This window comes from Sylvia atricapilla, chromosome 6, assembly GCF_009819655.1.
Source record: "Sylvia atricapilla isolate bSylAtr1 chromosome 6, bSylAtr1.pri, whole genome shotgun sequence".
Taxonomy (NCBI): Eukaryota; Metazoa; Chordata; class Aves; order Passeriformes; family Sylviidae; genus Sylvia; species Sylvia atricapilla.
Window position 1 is genome coordinate 17,297,847 of NC_089145.1, and position 19,273 is coordinate 17,317,119.

Genomic DNA, 19,273 nt, shown 5'->3' on the forward strand with positions numbered 1-19,273 from the left:
AAGGTGGTTGAAGACATGAATAAATTACCCTCTCCCTGCTTTAATTTCTCTAGACAGAGCAAAGCCAGCTCTCTCAGTCTATCCTTGCACATCATGTGCCCCACAAATCATCACAGTGGCTCTCCTCTGGATCCCTTCCCTTCTAGTCTTCACGTGTCTCTTCTGCTGGGCAGCTTTAAATTGGGTTCAGCACTTCAGCTGTAGCCTTTTCTTTTTCTGGAAGAAGGTGTCATTGTTTCTCCATGTCAAGAAATGCAAAGGAATGTGGGGCTGGGTATAGTCCACAAAGACCCAATTACTACATTTATCATTTTATTCTGAGACAAAGCTACATTGAAAGATCTTTGTTTGATTTTTAGATTGTAATTTTATATGAACAGAAATACTATCAAAGGCAACCTCACATCCTGCACACATCCTTCCCTTCTCTTCTCATGCTATATTTAATGCTGAAGGTGTAAATGGTATCTGTCCTTTTCGAATAAATTATGTCAAACTTGAACCTACTGCCATGGAAAGAAATGAGCTCTATCCCTGCTGAAACCAGGACACCTAGAAATTCACAGAGCTGCATTTTAAAGTCAGAAGAACTTAATGCGTTTTATAAAAGCCACAATTTACCATGCTGTCTGAACATTTAAAGTTTTCCTCAAATTTAATTCGAGATAATTTAAAATTACCTCTGTAATTTTTCTATTATTTTATAATGGATTATATTATTTATATTTAAATATTATTTAATAGCTTCAGTGATGATGTCTCATTATTATGGTTGGCATTGTTATAATTTTTCATCTTACTGCAGAAGTGTCACATTTCCATGCCAAATTTAATTATGACAGATGCATCAAACAAACTTTGATGCATTAGTCAAGCACCAAAAGGGGTAACACTGTCAGAGGTGCTGAATGCTATAAACTATTGCCAAATTTACTGCACATTCCACATTTTGGAAAAATTCAAGCCTCCTAAAAAATGTCTGAATCAATGCCAGAATTGCCACTGAGATACTGAAAATGAAAGAATCCCAGAATAGCTTTTTAATAACATATTGGTACTTGACTTCTACAGAATAAGAACTCATATGGTACAGATTTTGTCAGCACTCAAAAAAACCTCCAAAAAACCCCAAAAACAACAACAACAAAAAAGGAAAAAAAAAAAAAAAAAAAACAAAAAACAAAAAAGGAAAAAAACCCCACAACCCCCCCCACACAAAACAACCCCAAACAAACAAAAACACACACACAAAAAAAAACAACAAAAAAACCCCCAAAAACCAAAAAAAATCCCAAAACCACAAAAAAACCCAAACCAAAAACACAAACCAAAAACCAAAAAAATAAAACCAAAACATCTCAAAAACTAAGCCAAAACAAAACAACCACCAAAACCAAACCAAAAAAACCAATGAAAGTTTCTCCCACTTTTGAAAGCAAAAGTATTCAATGTATCACTAGTTTTCACAAGAAGTTTGATTTAACATAATTCTCTGAAGGCATCTCAATCTGATATATTAATAGGGAGTAGGAAGATTATGAAATATTCTCTTATTTAAAAAAAAAAAATTCCTTTGATTTTCTTTTCCAAGGTACTGAGCAAGGAGGGGAGAACAGAAGAGAAAGTGCAGTGGGAATTGTACTTAGAAGTGACTTCCTCTGCAGCCTGGAAGACTTGTACAGAAAAAGACAGAGCAGTGAATGAGAAATGACAGGACATTGCCCAGACTGCAACAATAACTGGAATTACACTCAACAAATCCCAGTGCATTAATCTACTACATGAACTTCAGAGCAAAAGGGAAAGGACAGTTTGTTTCTACCCATTTCCATCACAGTGGACTCTGCACATCCCAGTACCAAAGGTTTTGCTGACACTTGCTCTCAACGCTCCTTTTGCTAGTTCCATGCACTTGCTCCTACTTACTGCCCTTTGCAGCACCACAAATAATTCCTTTCTGTCCACAGCATTTATACTCCTTGAATATTTGTAGATTTATGTCCCATCTGAGCCCTCTCTCTCCCATGTCGTGCATATTTAGCTCTTTAAGTACTTCCTTGGAAGTAAATCTCCTTAGTCTCACAATCATTTTTTTTTCAGCATAAAAATGATAAGTTTGCTCATAAACTGTAAAAAGGCAGTAATGTATATGAGCAAACTTAGGAACAGAAACTCCATTATGAAAACGTCATGTATCTAAATTTGGTTCATCAGCTATTATTCTCTGAAAGCCTTAATGGCTAATTCATTCTGATTGTGACAAAGCCTTTCATGCCTTATGCTTGCTGGATATATAGTACAGCTCTGTTTATGTTTGGACTATATATTTTATGAATGTGCAAAAACTCCTGCTGATCAATAAAGCTCAAAGAAATCTGCAGTAATTATTTCTGGGAAAATATACAACATATGCAGCCTTAACACATTAGCAGTGTTTCATTTTAGTCTCATTACTGCTTTCAGTTGGAATCACTCAGTCTTACTGCATTAGTGAGTGAGAGTTGAGAGACTTAATATTCCCATACTATGCATCAAAGCATTTTAAGTGGTATTTTATAGCACCTCGAGGTTTTTTTCTTATTCTACAAATCCTGATTTAAAATCAATGAAGTGTCATCAAATATTAGCCAGGTCTCCCTCTCCTATCACAATGGAGGGTGGACAGCAGATCCACCTTTAGCAGATCATAGGTTCCTTAGCAGTAATAAAGGTCTCTCAAGCCTTTGACTTTTATAAGGGTTGCTTCATTTCTTCTGAAAACATAATGCAAAGGTGTGATATGATCTGCTGTGATTTTATACCAGTCAGGAGAAAAATTCATCTTACTTGTGAAGGGTGAGTGACTGAAGAGGAAAACAAAACATCAGAGTAGCTCTTTCCGGTCCCTGTGCCACTCCACTCATGCCAAAGCAGCTGCTTGAGTCCACCTAACACAGGGCAGGGCTACAGTCAATACGACTAAAAGGCTCTGGCTTGGCTTCAATCCAGCCCGCTCCATCTGTGGTAATTCCATGCACTGTTCTTATTTCTAGGAGTGTCAACACAGTGCCTAGAAACTGTGATGTATGTGTAAGTGAAGGAGATGGTGAAAAGATGGGCAAGGGGAAAATAAAGGACAAGGCAGAATATTCTGTCTGTATTTAAATTCTACCGCTGATTTTACCCCCAGTTTGGGGTTCTGAAATGTGCTACAAAGAGGCAGCTGCATCAGCTGCACGTACATCAGTCCTGTAGTAGCTTAAAAAATGAAGAAGCAGGCAGTGTGGCCTACCTAAATCAGCCTTTCAGCTGGTAATACTGAGGGTCTGAAATATCTGTAACATCAAATCAACTCTGGCCGTACCTTGTGTGGCATCAGTGATTTACACAAAGTAGCCTCCATTTCTTTACCACCAGAGTTACATTTTTCTGAAGTTCAGGTAATTCTCTTCATTATAGAGAAAGAAGTCAATGTTGCTCTTCAATTTAGGTTGCATTACTAAGGTGGTTAAAAATAACAAAAGAATGACTGGGAATAAAAGCACACGTGCCGCTTTACTAAGCCCGTTGCTTTCCATCCGAGGAGTTAATCTTATTAGGAGAAAAAAAATTAGCAAATGTCATACTCAAAAGTGACATGAATGTCTGGGCTGGCAAGGAACACACAGGTTAACCTATCTTTTACTTTTAAAATGGGAATAATTCTGTTGTTTTCAGCTTTTGCAGGCGATACTAGGTCTGGAAATGGCTCAGAGCCAGGCTTCTTTTGAAGAACCTATGGCACATGAGAGCTGGCTGAATGCTGAGACAACAGAGGGGAGAAGGGACACTTTTTAAGTGACAGGAAAACTTGAGCCTGCACAGACTGTCAGAGAAGCTGGTATTACTAACAGACTTTAAGCAGCAAGGAGTTAGGAACGCCAATACTGATAGCCATTTAAACAAATAGATTAAACCTTCAGCTGATCTAAATTAGAACAGCTCCCCTGACTCCTGCATGTGGTGCTGCCACACTTTATGATGGGCATAAAGCAGTGTCTTGGCACTACAAAAAGAAATGGGGACATTAGGAAAACGTTCTTCCCTGACCCAACAGGCTCCCCAGGGAAGTGGGGCTCCAAGCTGGTCAGAGTTCAAGGAGTCTCTGGATGACACTCTTTGTTGTATGGTTTAGTTTATTAGGTAGTCCTGCAAGGAGCAGGCAGTAGGACTCAATGATTCTTATGGGTTCAACATTATCTGATTCTGTAACTCAAAGCACATCAGGCATTAGTGGTATTCTATCAGTCTGTATCAGAAAATTAAATATACCCTATGAAGTAAGCCCTTCTTACACACTGACCCTAGAGTCAAATCTAAAAGCAAGAGGGAAGGAAACTTTATTCTTTCTCTCCTCAGTTTCCAGATCCTTTGATTAAGTGCTCCCAGAGCTGAAGAAAACAAGGGAGGAAGGGGAGGACTCAGACAGGTTCCATCCTCTCATGAGTTTCAGTCCCAACCAAGCAGAAAAAGCTAAAAACTGAAGGACAAGGAGGAGCAGATCCTTCATAATAGAAACAGTCAAACTAGGGGAGACTGGTGCTCAGTCCTTACAGTCCAAGCAGGCAGCAAGCTGGAATTTCACATGGAACACAGCACTACACAGAGAAGTGATATACATGATGTGTCATGCTCTCAGGCTGTATGTATGGCATCTGTCTGGTCCCTGCATTACTTGCTTGCTGCTGTGGCTGCAGCCAGCATTTCCCTGATTTTGCTAGTTTGATTGCTAAAGCACCAGCTCATGTGCTAAACTGGAATGAGAATCTACTGCTTGATCTGTAGCATTAAATTACTGAGATGAAGTAATTTACAGGCTGTTTCTTTCTCATTTAGTTGCTTTGAAATAAAATCCCTGTCACAAATAAAGTTTCAACTGTCAGCTCTCTGGATCCAGTGATACTATTGAAAGCAGTAGGGTTTTTTTAGTTTACTTTTCTTCCTACTCATTAACTTTTTTCTTATTTTCTTTATGGCTGTTTCACTTACAGATGAGCTGGCTGGAGTTCAGAAAACTCTCAACAGCACAGTACAAAACACCATGGCACTCATTTTCCCCTAGGATTATTCCATAAACGAGAATCTTGTGATGTCTGGATAGACACACATATATGTATATAGCATCAGTGCATTCCACAGCTGGTCCTGACCTAATATCAAGCTTTAATTCTGATTTTATTCATTCCAGCAGCTGTATTGAACTACTTGCTTATTAACATGAATCTATCATTTAAATTTAACTGAACACACAGATCTGCCTGTTAATGATTACTTTCCTTCCCCTTCTCATTAACCATTGTTTCAGCTTTTCTACAATAAAAATTAGGGTTATCCACAAATCAGGATATATAAGAATAAGGGGAAGTGGGTGTATCTAAGCCATTTTCTTAATTTTGTTAATTAGCAACATTTTGTTAATCCTTGATGTGATGGAACATACCCAACCTTGGCACTCTATAAGAAAGCAGCTGGCTTCAGATAATCAGAGAGGAATCAGCATTTTGTCTTTTTCACACCTTTCCCCTTTCTAATTTATTTTTGTGCAGGTAATGTGTGGAGAAGGATCCCCTCCTCCTCTACCTCTTTTGACTGGATTATTGGCCATGCTGCATCCCAACCAGAGCAGCAGAATGTGCTCTTGGCACCAAATCATTGGAGGGGAAAACAGAAGTGCCACAAAATCTGAGGGTGAAAAAACCCAAACTGCCCAGGAATCTATTTCCTTCTAGCACATGAGTTATTATTTAAGTTTCAAGTGTCTGGAAATGTGGTATCTATACATGTGTGCTGTAACAATCAGACAGAGATTAAAATCTTTTCTTCGCATAGGGCCTCATACAGTTTTTTATCAATATTCCTATGATCCACCAGACCAAAAGTAAGTCCCTATTAGCAAAAATACACACACTAGACCATGTTCACAGATCCTTTCCAGCAGCTTCTCTAAATGTTCTGTTTCACATTTAACTGAAGGCAGTGCTGCAATTAGGCTGATCAACTCAACTGGGAGAGCCTACAGTGTTGCCCATGGAAAACAGCTAAGTCTGCCAATTACCATTTTAAACAAAACAAATAACTGAGAAATAATTTTGCTTTGGGATAGTTATTTTTCATTTGGACACAATACATATGATAAAAGAAATCAAAATCGTCATTACTAGCGAGGAAACATGGACTAAATGCTTTTTAAAGGTCACTGAAGCACACAGGAGGGCTAGATATGTTCTAATGTAATCACAGAAAGATGATGAAGGCACTGAGTTGAGATTTAGACAATTTGGCTTTGCTGCACGGCTTTCTCACAACCTCCCAGTGCAACTTATGCAAGGCACTTAGTTTCACTTTGCTGCAGCTCCCTGTCTAACGAGGATAATAATATTTTCCATTTGTCTTATCTAATTAGACAGTAAGCTCTACTGGTCAGGTACCTCTGCTTACCAGGAGTTTTATACAGAATGAGCATCCTCATGGGCTGCCTGCAGGGGATACTGTAATACAGGTAATAAATTATATAACCCATCGTGATTGAACGTCTGCAGCTGAGACTTTCAACCTGGACTATCCCTGGAATAATGAATGACCTTTTTCAGGGCCAGCATACAAATAGAGATATCTGCTAAACATGTGAAAAAGGCAGGGAATTCAGGCAATTTAGCTCCTCAAACATAGACCTTAAGCAATTAACATAAAAGATAATGTTTACGCAGACCCTTAAGGATCAGCTGGGTCAACATTTGAGCACTGAAGTACTTAATCAGGCATAAATCTCTTTAGCCTGAAGAAATGGTCTGTTCAGGTGTACATACAGCACCTGCCTGAAGCAGCACTATGATCAAGCCACCACAACTGATGGTGTTTCAGTGGCAGAGCAAAGGGGTGCCTCAGCTGCTGCAAGGACCTGCCCTCAGCGGGAAAGCACACGCAGTGCAGCGGGGTTAGGAGCACACAAGGCAAACATCTTGTTAAAATTCACAAATATGATGGCTATGGCTATGATGGTATTGTAGTTCCAAAGGGAAGACCAGCAAAGATGGACTCCTAATTTCATATCAAGACAACCCATAGAGATTTGCAGTACAGCTATATAATCCAACAATGCAGGACCAAATACCTATGCAAAAACATCAGTGGAAGTCCATAAATTAACTTTCTAAAGTCGGACTCCTGGCTTATTATGTCTGTCACTGGTTTTGGACACTGACCCAACCCATCAGAACAAAGCTGCTAACTACAGCTGAGCTTGTAGCAGAGGGACCTCAGTCACAGTCTTGAGCAACAAGACTTGCAGAAGCGTTAAACAAGTCTTACTGAAGCAGGAAAGCACTGTTTGCCCACTCCATTCATCAATTTGCATCTATATTCAGATGTAAGATTATATATACCAGGTTGCATACTTATCTCAAGAATGCCTGTTGCTTTGATTTCCCTAGGGAAATCTAATAATGAAAGAGTTTGTCTTCTTTCACTCTGTAGCTGGAGCAAATAAGAATCCGTGCAAACACCAATTCTTTGTTCTCTGACATCTCAGAATGACAGCTGTAAAATTCACCCCGTCTATGTATTTTTGCAGAATACATAGAATGGTTGAGGTTTCCTTTTAATTTTTCCTTTGCATTCTTAGATTTTAATATTATCCTATTCCTCTGAATGCAGAGAAATAGGAATGGGCCTGTTTCTGAAGAGATTAAGGGAGCACTGACTTTACATTTTCCTGACTATGCATTGCTACTGAGTAAAGAGTATCTGCAGTGGACACCAGGTAATTCCTTTCGAGTCAGTAAATCTGTGAGGCTTTAGACTATCTAAATTCTCAATTCAGAGACTTAATGTGAATCCTCAGTACTGCACACAGCTGTGCTAAAATCTCATTTACAAACTGAACTTTACTTCTGCTTTCGATCTCCTTTCCCCATCAATCCTCTACTTCTCAAAACACTTGGTCTGTTCTCCCTTCTTTCAAAAGTCATTGGCAAATGCCAGAGGTGAGTAATTACTAACATTCACACCTAACACCACAGCAGCCTAATACCAAAGAGCTTACAGTTGTGCTCTGACAACCCAATACAAATGTCATATGTGCAAAACAAAATGATACATGATCAGTGTCTCATCTGCTCTACATCTTAGTGTATGAAATGTAAATAGGCTGAAATGTCTCTCTGATACTGCTCACTTTTCATTCACTCAAGCAAACTCTGTGAGAAATCTCATCCCTTGTCAGATCATCAAACAGAAACACTAAGGCAAGACCTTCCACAAACATCCTGCGTCTACCATCACATAAACTTCTGCTCCTCCAATCCAGGTGGGCTGAGCTAGCCCTGCTTCTCCCCAGTCCATGCTGGGATCCCCACAGTGCTTCATGCCTCCTGCACCATCTCCAGTGTCTTCCCCCAAACTGCCCACCCCAGCAACAGCAGCACATCCCCTCAGCTAGTAACTGCCGCAGGCTTTCCTCTTTCTTCTGCTTTTAGGAAGCAGAGCAAGAAGCGCTCCTGTTGTAAGGGAAATTTGTCTTTCCAATCCTTTCAGATCAGACTCCCAACAATCCTGCAGGAGGATGAGGTGCACTATAGGAGATATGAGCAAGCTGAGGTCCAAATTGCTCTTGGTCAAACCAGCCATGACCATGTCGTTTGTGGGCTTAAAATGCCACAAGTGTCTTCAAGCAGATCACAAGGATGTGATTTCAGAGTGGGTTGCAATGGGAATACAACACAGGCAGAGAATTCATATAATCTCTGTACTGTCTATGGTCACACTTAACATCTCAGGCTTTCTGTCACACTGTGTGGAGCCAAAGAAAAGGGGAGGTCAGTGAAAATTGCTACTCACTCAGAGATACACAGTAATGTTTTGCTCAATGGAGCAATGCCTGATCTCACATAGGCAGAACAGAAGTATCTGCCAACCCACCATGACAACACCCCTAGGTATTCCCTCAGCTTGCTTTATTCCACTTTCTCTTGGGTTTTTTGTCTGCTCCAAGCCTCATTTCATCAGACTATTGTATACAGACTGCAAAAACATGCAAGGTATGCAACATTCCAGCTTCTACTTCTTGCTTTCCTTTTCTTTGCATTTCCATTAAGAACTTTTCCACGCTTTTAAGTCCACCACAAATCTGTTATAACTGCCTGCAGACCTTGTTTAACTGCTGTCTACCCCAGCTCCCTAAGTTTGTTTAGTGCTCTGAGTAAACCTGGTCTAGTGAAAGGTGTCCCTGCTTATGTCATGGGAGTTGGAATTAGATGATCTTTAAGGTCCTTTCCAACTCAAACCATTCTGGGATTCTAGTGCTGGGGCTTGACAACGATCAGAAGACAAGGGCAAATTACTCAAATGCATTATCCAAGGACTAGTGCAACACAACCAAACAGCCTCCATCTTCCCCTCTCAAACACCTGTGCGAGCAGACTTCAGTTTCTCCATTTCTACTTTCAAAGCTCCTATTTCCAATCGGAACAAAGCATCACAAAATGTTAGCTAAAGCAAATGTTTCATAGAAGATATGGCAGCTGCATCACACATGAGCCAGACAACTTACTCCATGAGTGGCTGTCACATTTGTGGCGATGCCTTCTGGAGATGTAGATTCAGCTCCAAAACCAACCTTAGCTACGACCAGGACCAAGGCCACATGTGAAGTGGCAGCCAGGGAGGGAGATGCTGAAAGCAGTGTAAGGACTTGATCCAGGAGCAATCAACAAACACCACGTGTCACAGACACACAGTGCTGGGAGCACTTTGGAGCTTTCCCTTTACAACTTAGATGGTAAATCCTATTGCAAGCCAGACACAACAAAACAATTCTCTTAAAAAGGCGGGCAGAGCACTTTCAAGGATGTTTAAATAACCCAGAGATATTCTGGGAAGAGATAATTTTCATTGTGGCAGAACACAGTGTTGGGAACACCTGTGGAATAAGAAAAGCACGAAGAGATGTAGTAACCACACACCCTAAGAGCAGCAGCAGCCCTGGCTTGATATTCAGCAATTGCTTTCATTCAGGCATTTGCTTTGCTGTGTTACAGGAAAAAGGGAGCTTGCCAAAACCAAATGCCCCAGCCCTAAACTTGAAAACACTGTTTCAAACAGAGGTCAAACAGAACCAGCAGTCTGGGGAAAGGAAGACTAAGGACAAACCTACATGATAAGGCTTTGCTCTCAGAAACAGGAGCTGCTACCACCATCCGTTTCTCTTCCAAAGATATAGGCACAACAAAAACAACTCACAAGAGCACAAAAATCTCACTGGTTTTTACTGACAGTGAGAAAGTAGCAATGCAATGCAATGTGGAAAGTTACTCTAGACCAAATAACAACTGAATTCAATGTGGACTAATGAAACTGTATTTCAACCCTCTACAGTCAGGCTTATTCAGGATTGAAGTAGCTATAATCAGCTCTAACATAACTCAATTTTGGAGAAAATTGAGTAAAATAGAAGCCACACAGAACAGCTACAGTACAGAAAGGTAAGGTCAGGCAGACAGAGTGAAATGCAGGTACCAAATCAGATCAAGCTTCCCCATTCTCCTGTGCAGAGTGTTTCTAAATGAATTTGGATTCCTTTGCATTACTTAACTTGATCCATCAAGTGCATTCCCCACGTCATGCACTGAGGGACACTGGACTCTGAGTGCTGTGCAGTGTGTCAGGAGGAGCAGTACCTGCAGGCATTTCCAGCTCCCAGGGATGCCCAGCTGGGGTGGCTGAGTGCATTCAGCCTACCTGGGCAACGATGGCTGATCAAGGGAGTCTCTGCCCTTGCCAAAAGGACAGAGGAGGGACAAAGAACCGCAAGAGATGAACGCCTTGAACTCTTCCAGTACTGAGGACTGACTGCCAGGTCCTGACCTGATCCTGACACACAAGCAGGCACTGCTCACTGCTGTCACACCTGGGCTAGATCTTCAGGAAAGCACAAAGGAGGTGATTCACTTTGCACATATAAGCTATATCATTAGACTTTGCACCCTGTGAGCTCCTGCTGTATTGGCACTGAAGCTGTAATCCATTACATCTGTCTGGGCACACACTTCCTCCACAAAGTGTGTATTTATAGGTCTGTTAAAAATGTCAAGGACTTTCAGCTTCAGATTCTGACTTCAGCCTTCCCAGTTTAGATTTTCACTCACATAACTGCCTTAATTTCCATTTATATTGTTCATTTATTTTCAAGCCACATACATAGCCTTTACTAGCCTAGACTGACTAGTTCTGACTGCCTAAAAATCAGCAGAAGCAACTGATTAAGGCAAGGGCCTGGAAAGTCCTGTATTGAGGCTCAGTCCCTTAAGTGATTCAGGGGCTTGCGTGCCTTAACTCATTCTGTAGTTCCCAGGTAAAAATTTAATATGTAAAGCACAGAAAGAAACAGCCTTTCACAGAGGCATCACCAGCTGAACCACAGCTCCTCTTCACTCTGAGGTTTGCCAGACCTAGACTGTCTCACCAGTCCTAGACCTGAGCAGCAAGATGATCTCACTTCCTGGTCCTCAGTTGAACAGGATGCAAAATACACACTAACACCAACTACAGAATTCACTGCTCCTAAATTTCACCTTTGAGTGGCATCAAACTGCATTTTGATAAAATACACCAGGGATGTGGCTCAAGTTTCTGTGAAATCATGGACAGCTGGCACCTTATTAATCTTTGATTTCACAGCAGTCTCCTTTGTGCTAGCATCTTTGCTTGCTGACGTCTCAGCTTTTGGAGAGTTAATGGTTGGAAAAACCAGCATTGTCAAACCTGAAGATCTTAATTTTCAATTTAAACCACAATCAACCACTTCAGAATCAACCTGTTTCCTGCCTGCATTGATGTTTCTGCCCAGGACTTCAGATAATCAGTCCCACCAGGGCAAACGTTTGGAGTGGATTGCTATCAAAGCTGAGTGGAAAAGAACTTAAGAATATACTACAAAAGATGTCTCCACAAAACTCTTCCTCTTCTCTGAAGAGTTCAAGGAAGCCTTCACCACCCCTAACAATTCCCTGTCTGCAGGTCTCTTCCTCCATGGACAGCATGGCCAGAGTGACCTGGCAGCTCCTTGGAGTGATTCTCGAAGCCTGTTTCACACACGACTCACGTCTCATCTGTGTCAAGTGGGCCACTTGTGTCGAGATACAGGTCACTGCAGCATGCATTGCATTAGCCCCAGCATCACAAGACAGCAAACACTGCAGCAGCTCAATACTCACACTCAGCAGGAGGCACTTGTTTTCTTTGATGGCACCTATGCAGCCCACGAAGCCAATGATCATGACAAACGTCCCTGTGACGATCAGTAGGTTGGCAGCCGACAGGGACGGGAAAGAAGAGGAGAGGGTGGCAAAGTTCCCTTGGGTAACAGCCAGCCAGATGCCTACTCCAAGGATTCCACAGCCTCCCAACTGGGAAAACAAAGAGAAACAAACAAACTCAGTTATTGTATCCAAACAACCCCAGATCTGAAACCATGTCAGTATGGTGGAGGAGCAAACCAGCAGTCACACCTAATAAGAAGTGATCTCTCCCTATGATATTTTCAATCAGAAAAACAAAGGAGAAGAAAAAAAAAATATAGAGAAGTCATCAGGAAGATGCAACAATCAAAAAGTCACAGATTTCCTAAATCCAAGACATGACCTCAGATACCAGGTCTTTTGCTCTCTAGTGAAAAAGCAGACACTGAATAAAGGATAAATTCCCAAAGGGTCAGCTCTTGACGAGACTGAAAAAGTTCCTGTCCTATTTAGGTACCTTAGAGAACTGCCCAGAATGGCTGAAGCACTGTCAATTCCCCATTCTTTCCATCCCAGTACACTGTCTCTCATCCCTGACACGTGCCATAAACAAACCTTGCCAGAGCATCCCCCTGCCAGGACACCTCATACTTCTTCGTTAGCTCCTGTCTAAGGTCAAAGCCTCTCCTGGAAGCAAGAGAGCATTTGGAGTGTAAGGCAAAGAGGATTTTGCATTATTATCTAGTCACACAGCACAGCATCACTTAAGGTTTCTTTCTTTCCTGCTCTCCCTTTAAAATAACCGATTTTTATTGAGTTTATAATTGCGCTTTATTATCCAAATCAATTAAAGGCTTGGAAAGAAATTGCATTCACAGAGTAGTAAGCCAGACATATGCATGAGCATATCCACTAAATACCTGCATAAAGTGGATGAACATAAGGCAACTCATGAACCAGGGAAGGAAAAAGATAGAGCTAATCCTGGGGCAAAGCTAAACCTCAGAAATGAAACACAGGGGAGAAACACAAAAGCCAAAGCAATTCCTTACACTAATTACTAAGGTTGCCTCTTAATGCCACTGAATTCCTCCCCAAACAATGGACAATAAAGGCAGCTGTGTTTTAAGGCACTGTGTTTTAAGGCAGCATTCCTCACTCCGGCTGCAAACCAGTCTGGTTTGTTCAGAGCTAAGGAACCAAAGTACACCTCACTGCAGTGCACCTCAGCTGCACCAACCTGTGTCTCCACTGAGAGACAACACCAAGACACAGGGACTTGGATCGCCTCATTTAGGAGTCTTTGCATATTCCAGGCGCCCCACATCACTGTATTCAACCTTTCACAATACCCTCTTACAAGTGCCATGGAGGGACAGTCCATGTCCTGACCATATACACTGGAAACACCTGCCCTCTATTCCCATTTACAGAGCAGGATCATTAACACTGCCCAAAAGGATTAAAGAATAACCAAGGGAGAGGAGGGGGGAAAATATTTAGAGAAGGTAACCCACAGAAAATCATTTAGGCTAAGGGAATATAAACAGAAGCAATCATCATGGCCCAAGGAAAAGAAAATAGAACCATTTAGGAACAAATTCCCTAAAGAGAGAATAAAACTCTGAAGGTCTACTGAACGGAACAGCATTGAAGGACATGTCACAAAGACCTAAGCTAAAACTAGACTGGTCAGAGCACTGAAATACGGTCAGGAATAGCACTAAACTGGCTGAGGAACGGGATGAAAAGCAGAAGTGTACTTCTGCCTCTTCAGCTTGGTGGATGTTTGCCTCAAGATCAGCCTCAGAGCTGCAGGCACGGGGAGGGTGCTCAAACAGCCCAATTAAGCCTAATGAAGGCAGATGCCCAAGAGCAGCAGAGCCATGACCTTGCAATACACTTAGCTCTTATCTTCAGCTCTTTGTTCTGAAGCAACTCAACAACACCAATAAGGGGCAGCTTATCTCATCACCTTTCATGCTCCCCATGCTGCTACACTGCTTTGAGTGGTACCAACACCTACAACCATCACTGGTATTACAGGATGTGGGTCCCACTGAGGATGCTGTAAAGGCAGGTCCTGCTTGCCTGCTCCTCCATGATCCACTAAATTCTTTATGATGGACGTTTAATGCTTTAGACGTTGCTGCCTGGATGTTTGAATTCAGCATCTTCTGACTCCAAAGTCATTCTTGTTTGCAGAAACTGGAAATTCATCAGTGGCATAAAACATCAGAAAACCAGGACACAGTCCATGCAAAATGCCGTGACTGGGGCCGTAGCCATTTAGATCAGGGATGAATATTTCAGGTCACTTGCTCAGCAGGAGCTTCTCACTACACTGCCCTTGATTCAGAGATACTCTGCACTCCAGCAGCTCATTATATTCCTATTTTTGAAGAGATAATGCACAGCTCTTCCTTAGGTTGACTGACCAGACTTGAAATGCACAAAAGAATCCTTTGAACACTAAATCACCTGGCTCAAACTGGATTTCTAATGTCAGCACACATTACTGAAGACGGCTCCACCTTAGTTCAGCTCTGCTCCTTTTCCCACACCAGAATATGTACTCACAGTCCCCAAATAAATTTACTAATCTGTCACAGTAGGCACCCCAGGAAGCAGAGGCTGTCATTAGCTCTAGACTAAACTGCTCTTTAACGTCCCCTTTTTCCCCAAGAAGCAAAGCACACCTCCATAAGTGTCCTTTTAACACTTAAGCATGTGGTTAAGGAAATGTTTAAAGAACCAAGACACACCAAGACAGCCACGGGAGCCTTTACAACAACAGCCAAATGTTTTCTATTCCAAAAGAGTCACAAAGCTTGCTCCTCATCGCCTCTGCCCTCCATTCTGAACTGAACCCTAATGTAATTCCCAGTCTGAGACCCAGGGATCAGAGGCATCACATTACTTATTCTTGATCAGAGCCAAGAGAAAATAGTTGTAGTTGGTTCTATGCTGCATGTCTGTTTTTACTTCCTCCTCTTGGTAGCTAAGGCATGAATAATTTCAAATAGTTATTTACAATGTTCCCTCTCCTCTTTTTCTCTCCTTACCCCCATCCCCAACCCCCTGCCCTTTTTTTGTGTCAAAGTGTGTTGGAAGCATAGTAAAGAAATAATAAGTTTTGTCAATTTTCTGGGTTTGCTGATATATGAAATTAAAACCAAAACCATTAACAGGGCTACCTTTCACAATCTGAGGGCTTCTGCACAAACAGTGATGCTGTCATGGTTAAAAGAGAAATCATTAAGACAGAAAGATTAGAGAGAAGTCTACAGCTTGAACCTGATCTATTGGCAGCCAAATGAGAGTCTTTATTAACTCCATTTGGTGAGTGTAGAGTTGACTTTAAATTTAAAAAAAAGTTCCCTTCAAAGATGCCAGGCTACTGACAATAGCATTTTTAAAAATTCCCTTGTAAGCATTTAACACATTATTTGCCTAATTTTTCACGATAATCCACTCTCTTGCAAGCAAGGCAGCTCATGGCAAAACCTGAAACAAAATGCAGTTCTCTCTGGTTTTGTTCTTTTGTTTGTTTGTTTGTTTGGTGTTTGTTTTGGTTTTTGTTTGTTTGTTTGTTTTCTCCAATAAATGTTGCAAATTTTTTGCAAAGTCTTTTATTCTAAGGTCAAAACAGAGGGACACCAGAGGGAATACTGTCACTGCCCTAAGACATAGGATATTTGAATCAGGTGTTTGCTCCAGCAAAGACCTCAGTGCAAATCTTGGGCTGTTTGGTGCCTCTGTGCCTGAGTTGCAGAACTGTGAGGAAAGGACACAAGCAGTGGGTTCTTTGCAAGCCCTGGACTTTGCAATTGGCTGTGGAAGTAGCAGAATATTCTGCTCAAGACAAATTGCTCACAGGCATTTATAGAGCAGAGTCAAGTAGTACAGCAGGTGTCTTACTCTAAAAGCAGAGATTATCTGCCTCTTCTTCCCCAAGAGATACACACACACGTGCACCTGCTCTCTTGGCAAAAGAGCTGGAATTAGATCCTCCAAATTGTTCTAATGGGCTAGAAAATAAATTATTCAGGCTTCAGTGCCTACATTTAGAATTGATCTTACAGTATGATAATCAAAGTAATTCCAAACAGCCCTGGATATATGCTTGTTGGTGGAGAAAATTATTCTGAAGTTACAGCTACACACTTAAAATACTGCAGGAGAAATTGACTCATTGTTCATTATAATGGTGCTGGCGCCTTTAAGTGGGGGGTTTTATTGGTTTTATTACACGGAAAATGCATCTAATTGAGGTTTCTCATATTGTATCTGATTAGGATCTACTCATCACACTTCCTCTTTCAGCCAAAAAAAAAAAATTTCCTTGTGTGTTAAGAAATACACTGGTAAGAGAATCCAAGTGGAAGATATGACCAGTTGTTCTGCAGTTACACTAACCCTCTCTGAGGGTTTTTCTCCCCCAGTCTCTACATATTTAAACTAGAAGGGTCTCTCAGTCCCACTTGCATGAATATGCTTCCCCCGCCAAGTAGGGAGTTAAAGTATACAATGAAAAAACCCCAGCATCTAAGTATCAACAGTAGCGATGTGAACATTATCCTGCAAATGTTCTTGTAATATCAGGCAGACTTAAATTACTGCTGCTTTCAGCTAGAGCAGAGAGGGGGTGGAAATGGAATACATGATCAAATTTGATCCTTGACAGGATCAAATGAATCAAGACTCCTGTATGGAGAAGAAGGAGCCCGGGTGAAGGTGCAGAGGCTGCAGCAGTCCACACACCCCTGCGAGTGACCTCCCTGTGCAGCTGCGGCCTGTCCAGGAGGAGGTGGCCTCCTGGGAAACACCCTCAAACACGTTGGCCACTTGTGGGAAACACCTTCCAGCAGGAATTCACGGCCATTACACTACTGAAGCCCTGAGAGCCCCCCATGTGCACCACACCACCGTGACCGACTGCCAGCGGCAGCACGACTGAAACCGCAGCTGGTGTCCCCCCACACGGACCAGCCTCCGGGCAGGAGAGACCATGACACACAAACCAGCAATGTCACCTCACTGTGACACAAGCTGCCTTCCTTTCACTAGCCAGAGGCCTGAAATTTAACAAACAGGGATGGTAGAAGCACATTTCTACCCTTAAGAGTATTGAGGCTCTAGAGCTTTGCAGTGTAGAACTAAAGGATATAGACAAACTCCATCCCAAATGGGCAGGATCCGAGCTGTGTCCTTTTAGCAGGAATTTAAGAAGAACTAGGGGAAAAAACCAACCAACAAACCAAGAAACACTTGAAAAAAGATCGGTTAATAAGGACTGCACTCCTGGAGAGAAGAGAGTGGAACAATAGCATTCCCTAAACGCCAATATGAGATAGGAAAGGTGAATAGAGGACCATTATTCATTTTTCTTAAGATTAAAAAAGCTAGAGGTTATTTGGTCCGCAGATTGAAAACTAATAAAGTCAAGTACTCTTCCACAAAACGTTTAATTAAATTCTGGAATTCAGTGCCACTGAATTCTGTGGATGTTGAAATATATGCAGGTTCAAAAAGGGATTACACAAATCAAATGAGAGCAAGGTATCCCAGCATTTCATATAAATTATATTTTACTTGCAGCCCTCACAGAGGAAGACCTTAAACTATTAATTGGAGGAGCTGATTAAAATATCCTGTCTTGTCCCTCCTTTTTTTCTTATATTCTCTCTAAGCATCCCTGAGCAACCATGACCAAAAATAGGGTACTCAGCTAGATAAAACCTTTTAAACATTATGGGCATTTGTTTGTCCTCCTTACTTCACCCTCTTTCCCCACTAGTTTGAATGTCTTAAAGTCTGAATTTGATTTGGTTTTTTTTGCCTGTTTGACTTGGCATCAGCCTATTTTCAGAGACTTATAGATGTAGACACTAATCAAGGAGTAAAATTCCTGTTTTTCCTTACCTACATATCATATCCTTGGTTTTGTATCAATGAATACATAGCTTATTTAATATAAAATTCAAAGACCTGTTAATTCATCAAATTTATTTAATTTAGAAACAAATTCAAGACCTCTATCTCTCTCAGATCCACTGGACCTACAAAGGCTGTATTTCTTTTCCTGTCAGCATGCAGACCGTGTTCAGCCCCTTCTCTCCCAGGAAGGGGAAAGGGAAAGGTAAGTGCATAACTGAGTAAAGCACAAAGCATGTCAAATGCCAGTTTCTTCAGCTCTATATATAAGCAGTAAAATTTAAAAGCTCTATGAAACTAGCTGTTTAGCCCTGCCATCTCCCATCCTTTTCACTTTCCATAGAAATTAGTTTTGAATACAAAAATCTCATGTTGCAATATGGGCCACTATGGACAAGCAGCAGCCAAAGACCTCCAAGAGCTGCACGCCTCCATCCCCAGCTGGTGCCAGCAGCACGGCTGCTGGGTCACCACCCTGAGCAACAGCAGCCAGGGATCCAGCCCAAATGTCCCACTGGACACTTTCTTCTGAATTACTGTCCTGCCGGCCTCCCCTTTACAAGCCAGTGTCTTGGCAGTAGTGCAGCACCGTGTGCAGCGCTCAGTATCATTTCAAAGTAGGTGTGTGGTGCCATCTTCCACGAGCCCGAACTCGATATTCTGCACGACAGGCAAGCAACTGTTACATGAACACAGGCAGCCGAGTGCCACAATCCCAGCCCCTGTTCTGCCTGCCAGCATGACACTCATGCCCTCACTGCCCTCTAACTCCACTGTGTCTTGTAAACGGTTAGAAGGAACACGTATCAATAACTCATGTTGTTGTTTTCCTGTCCTTTTGACCCTTCTCTCCTACAAACAGGCTTTGTTTTAGGATATTCCACCCAGTGCATGAGCCTGACAAATACCAAGTGATTTTATCAAGCTTAAAAGGAGCTCTGAAGTCCTGTTTGTAAACTACATGGGCAAAGAAACATCACAAGGATGGCATTCCTTTTCATACTGTCAATAATGGAAACATTCAAAATGCTGCATTTTCTGTTACCCTGGTGCAGATTGAGCCTCAGGAACTTAAAACCAAGAAA

The 19,273-nt window shown here is 41.7% G+C and overlaps 1 protein-coding gene across 2 annotated transcripts in view; it reads right to left on the reverse strand.

Moving 5' to 3' along the window:
• TSPAN4 (tetraspanin 4) overlaps window positions 1–19,273 on the reverse strand; it is a 346,925-nt gene that overhangs the window by 55,524 nt on the left and 272,128 nt on the right. For both annotated transcript variants that reach the window (XM_066320977.1, XM_066320976.1), the window contains one exon: window positions 12,228–12,419. In XM_066320977.1, the coding sequence (XP_066177074.1) occupies window positions 12,228–12,419 (192 nt within the window). The remainder of the gene's footprint in view (window positions 1–12,227; window positions 12,420–19,273) is intronic.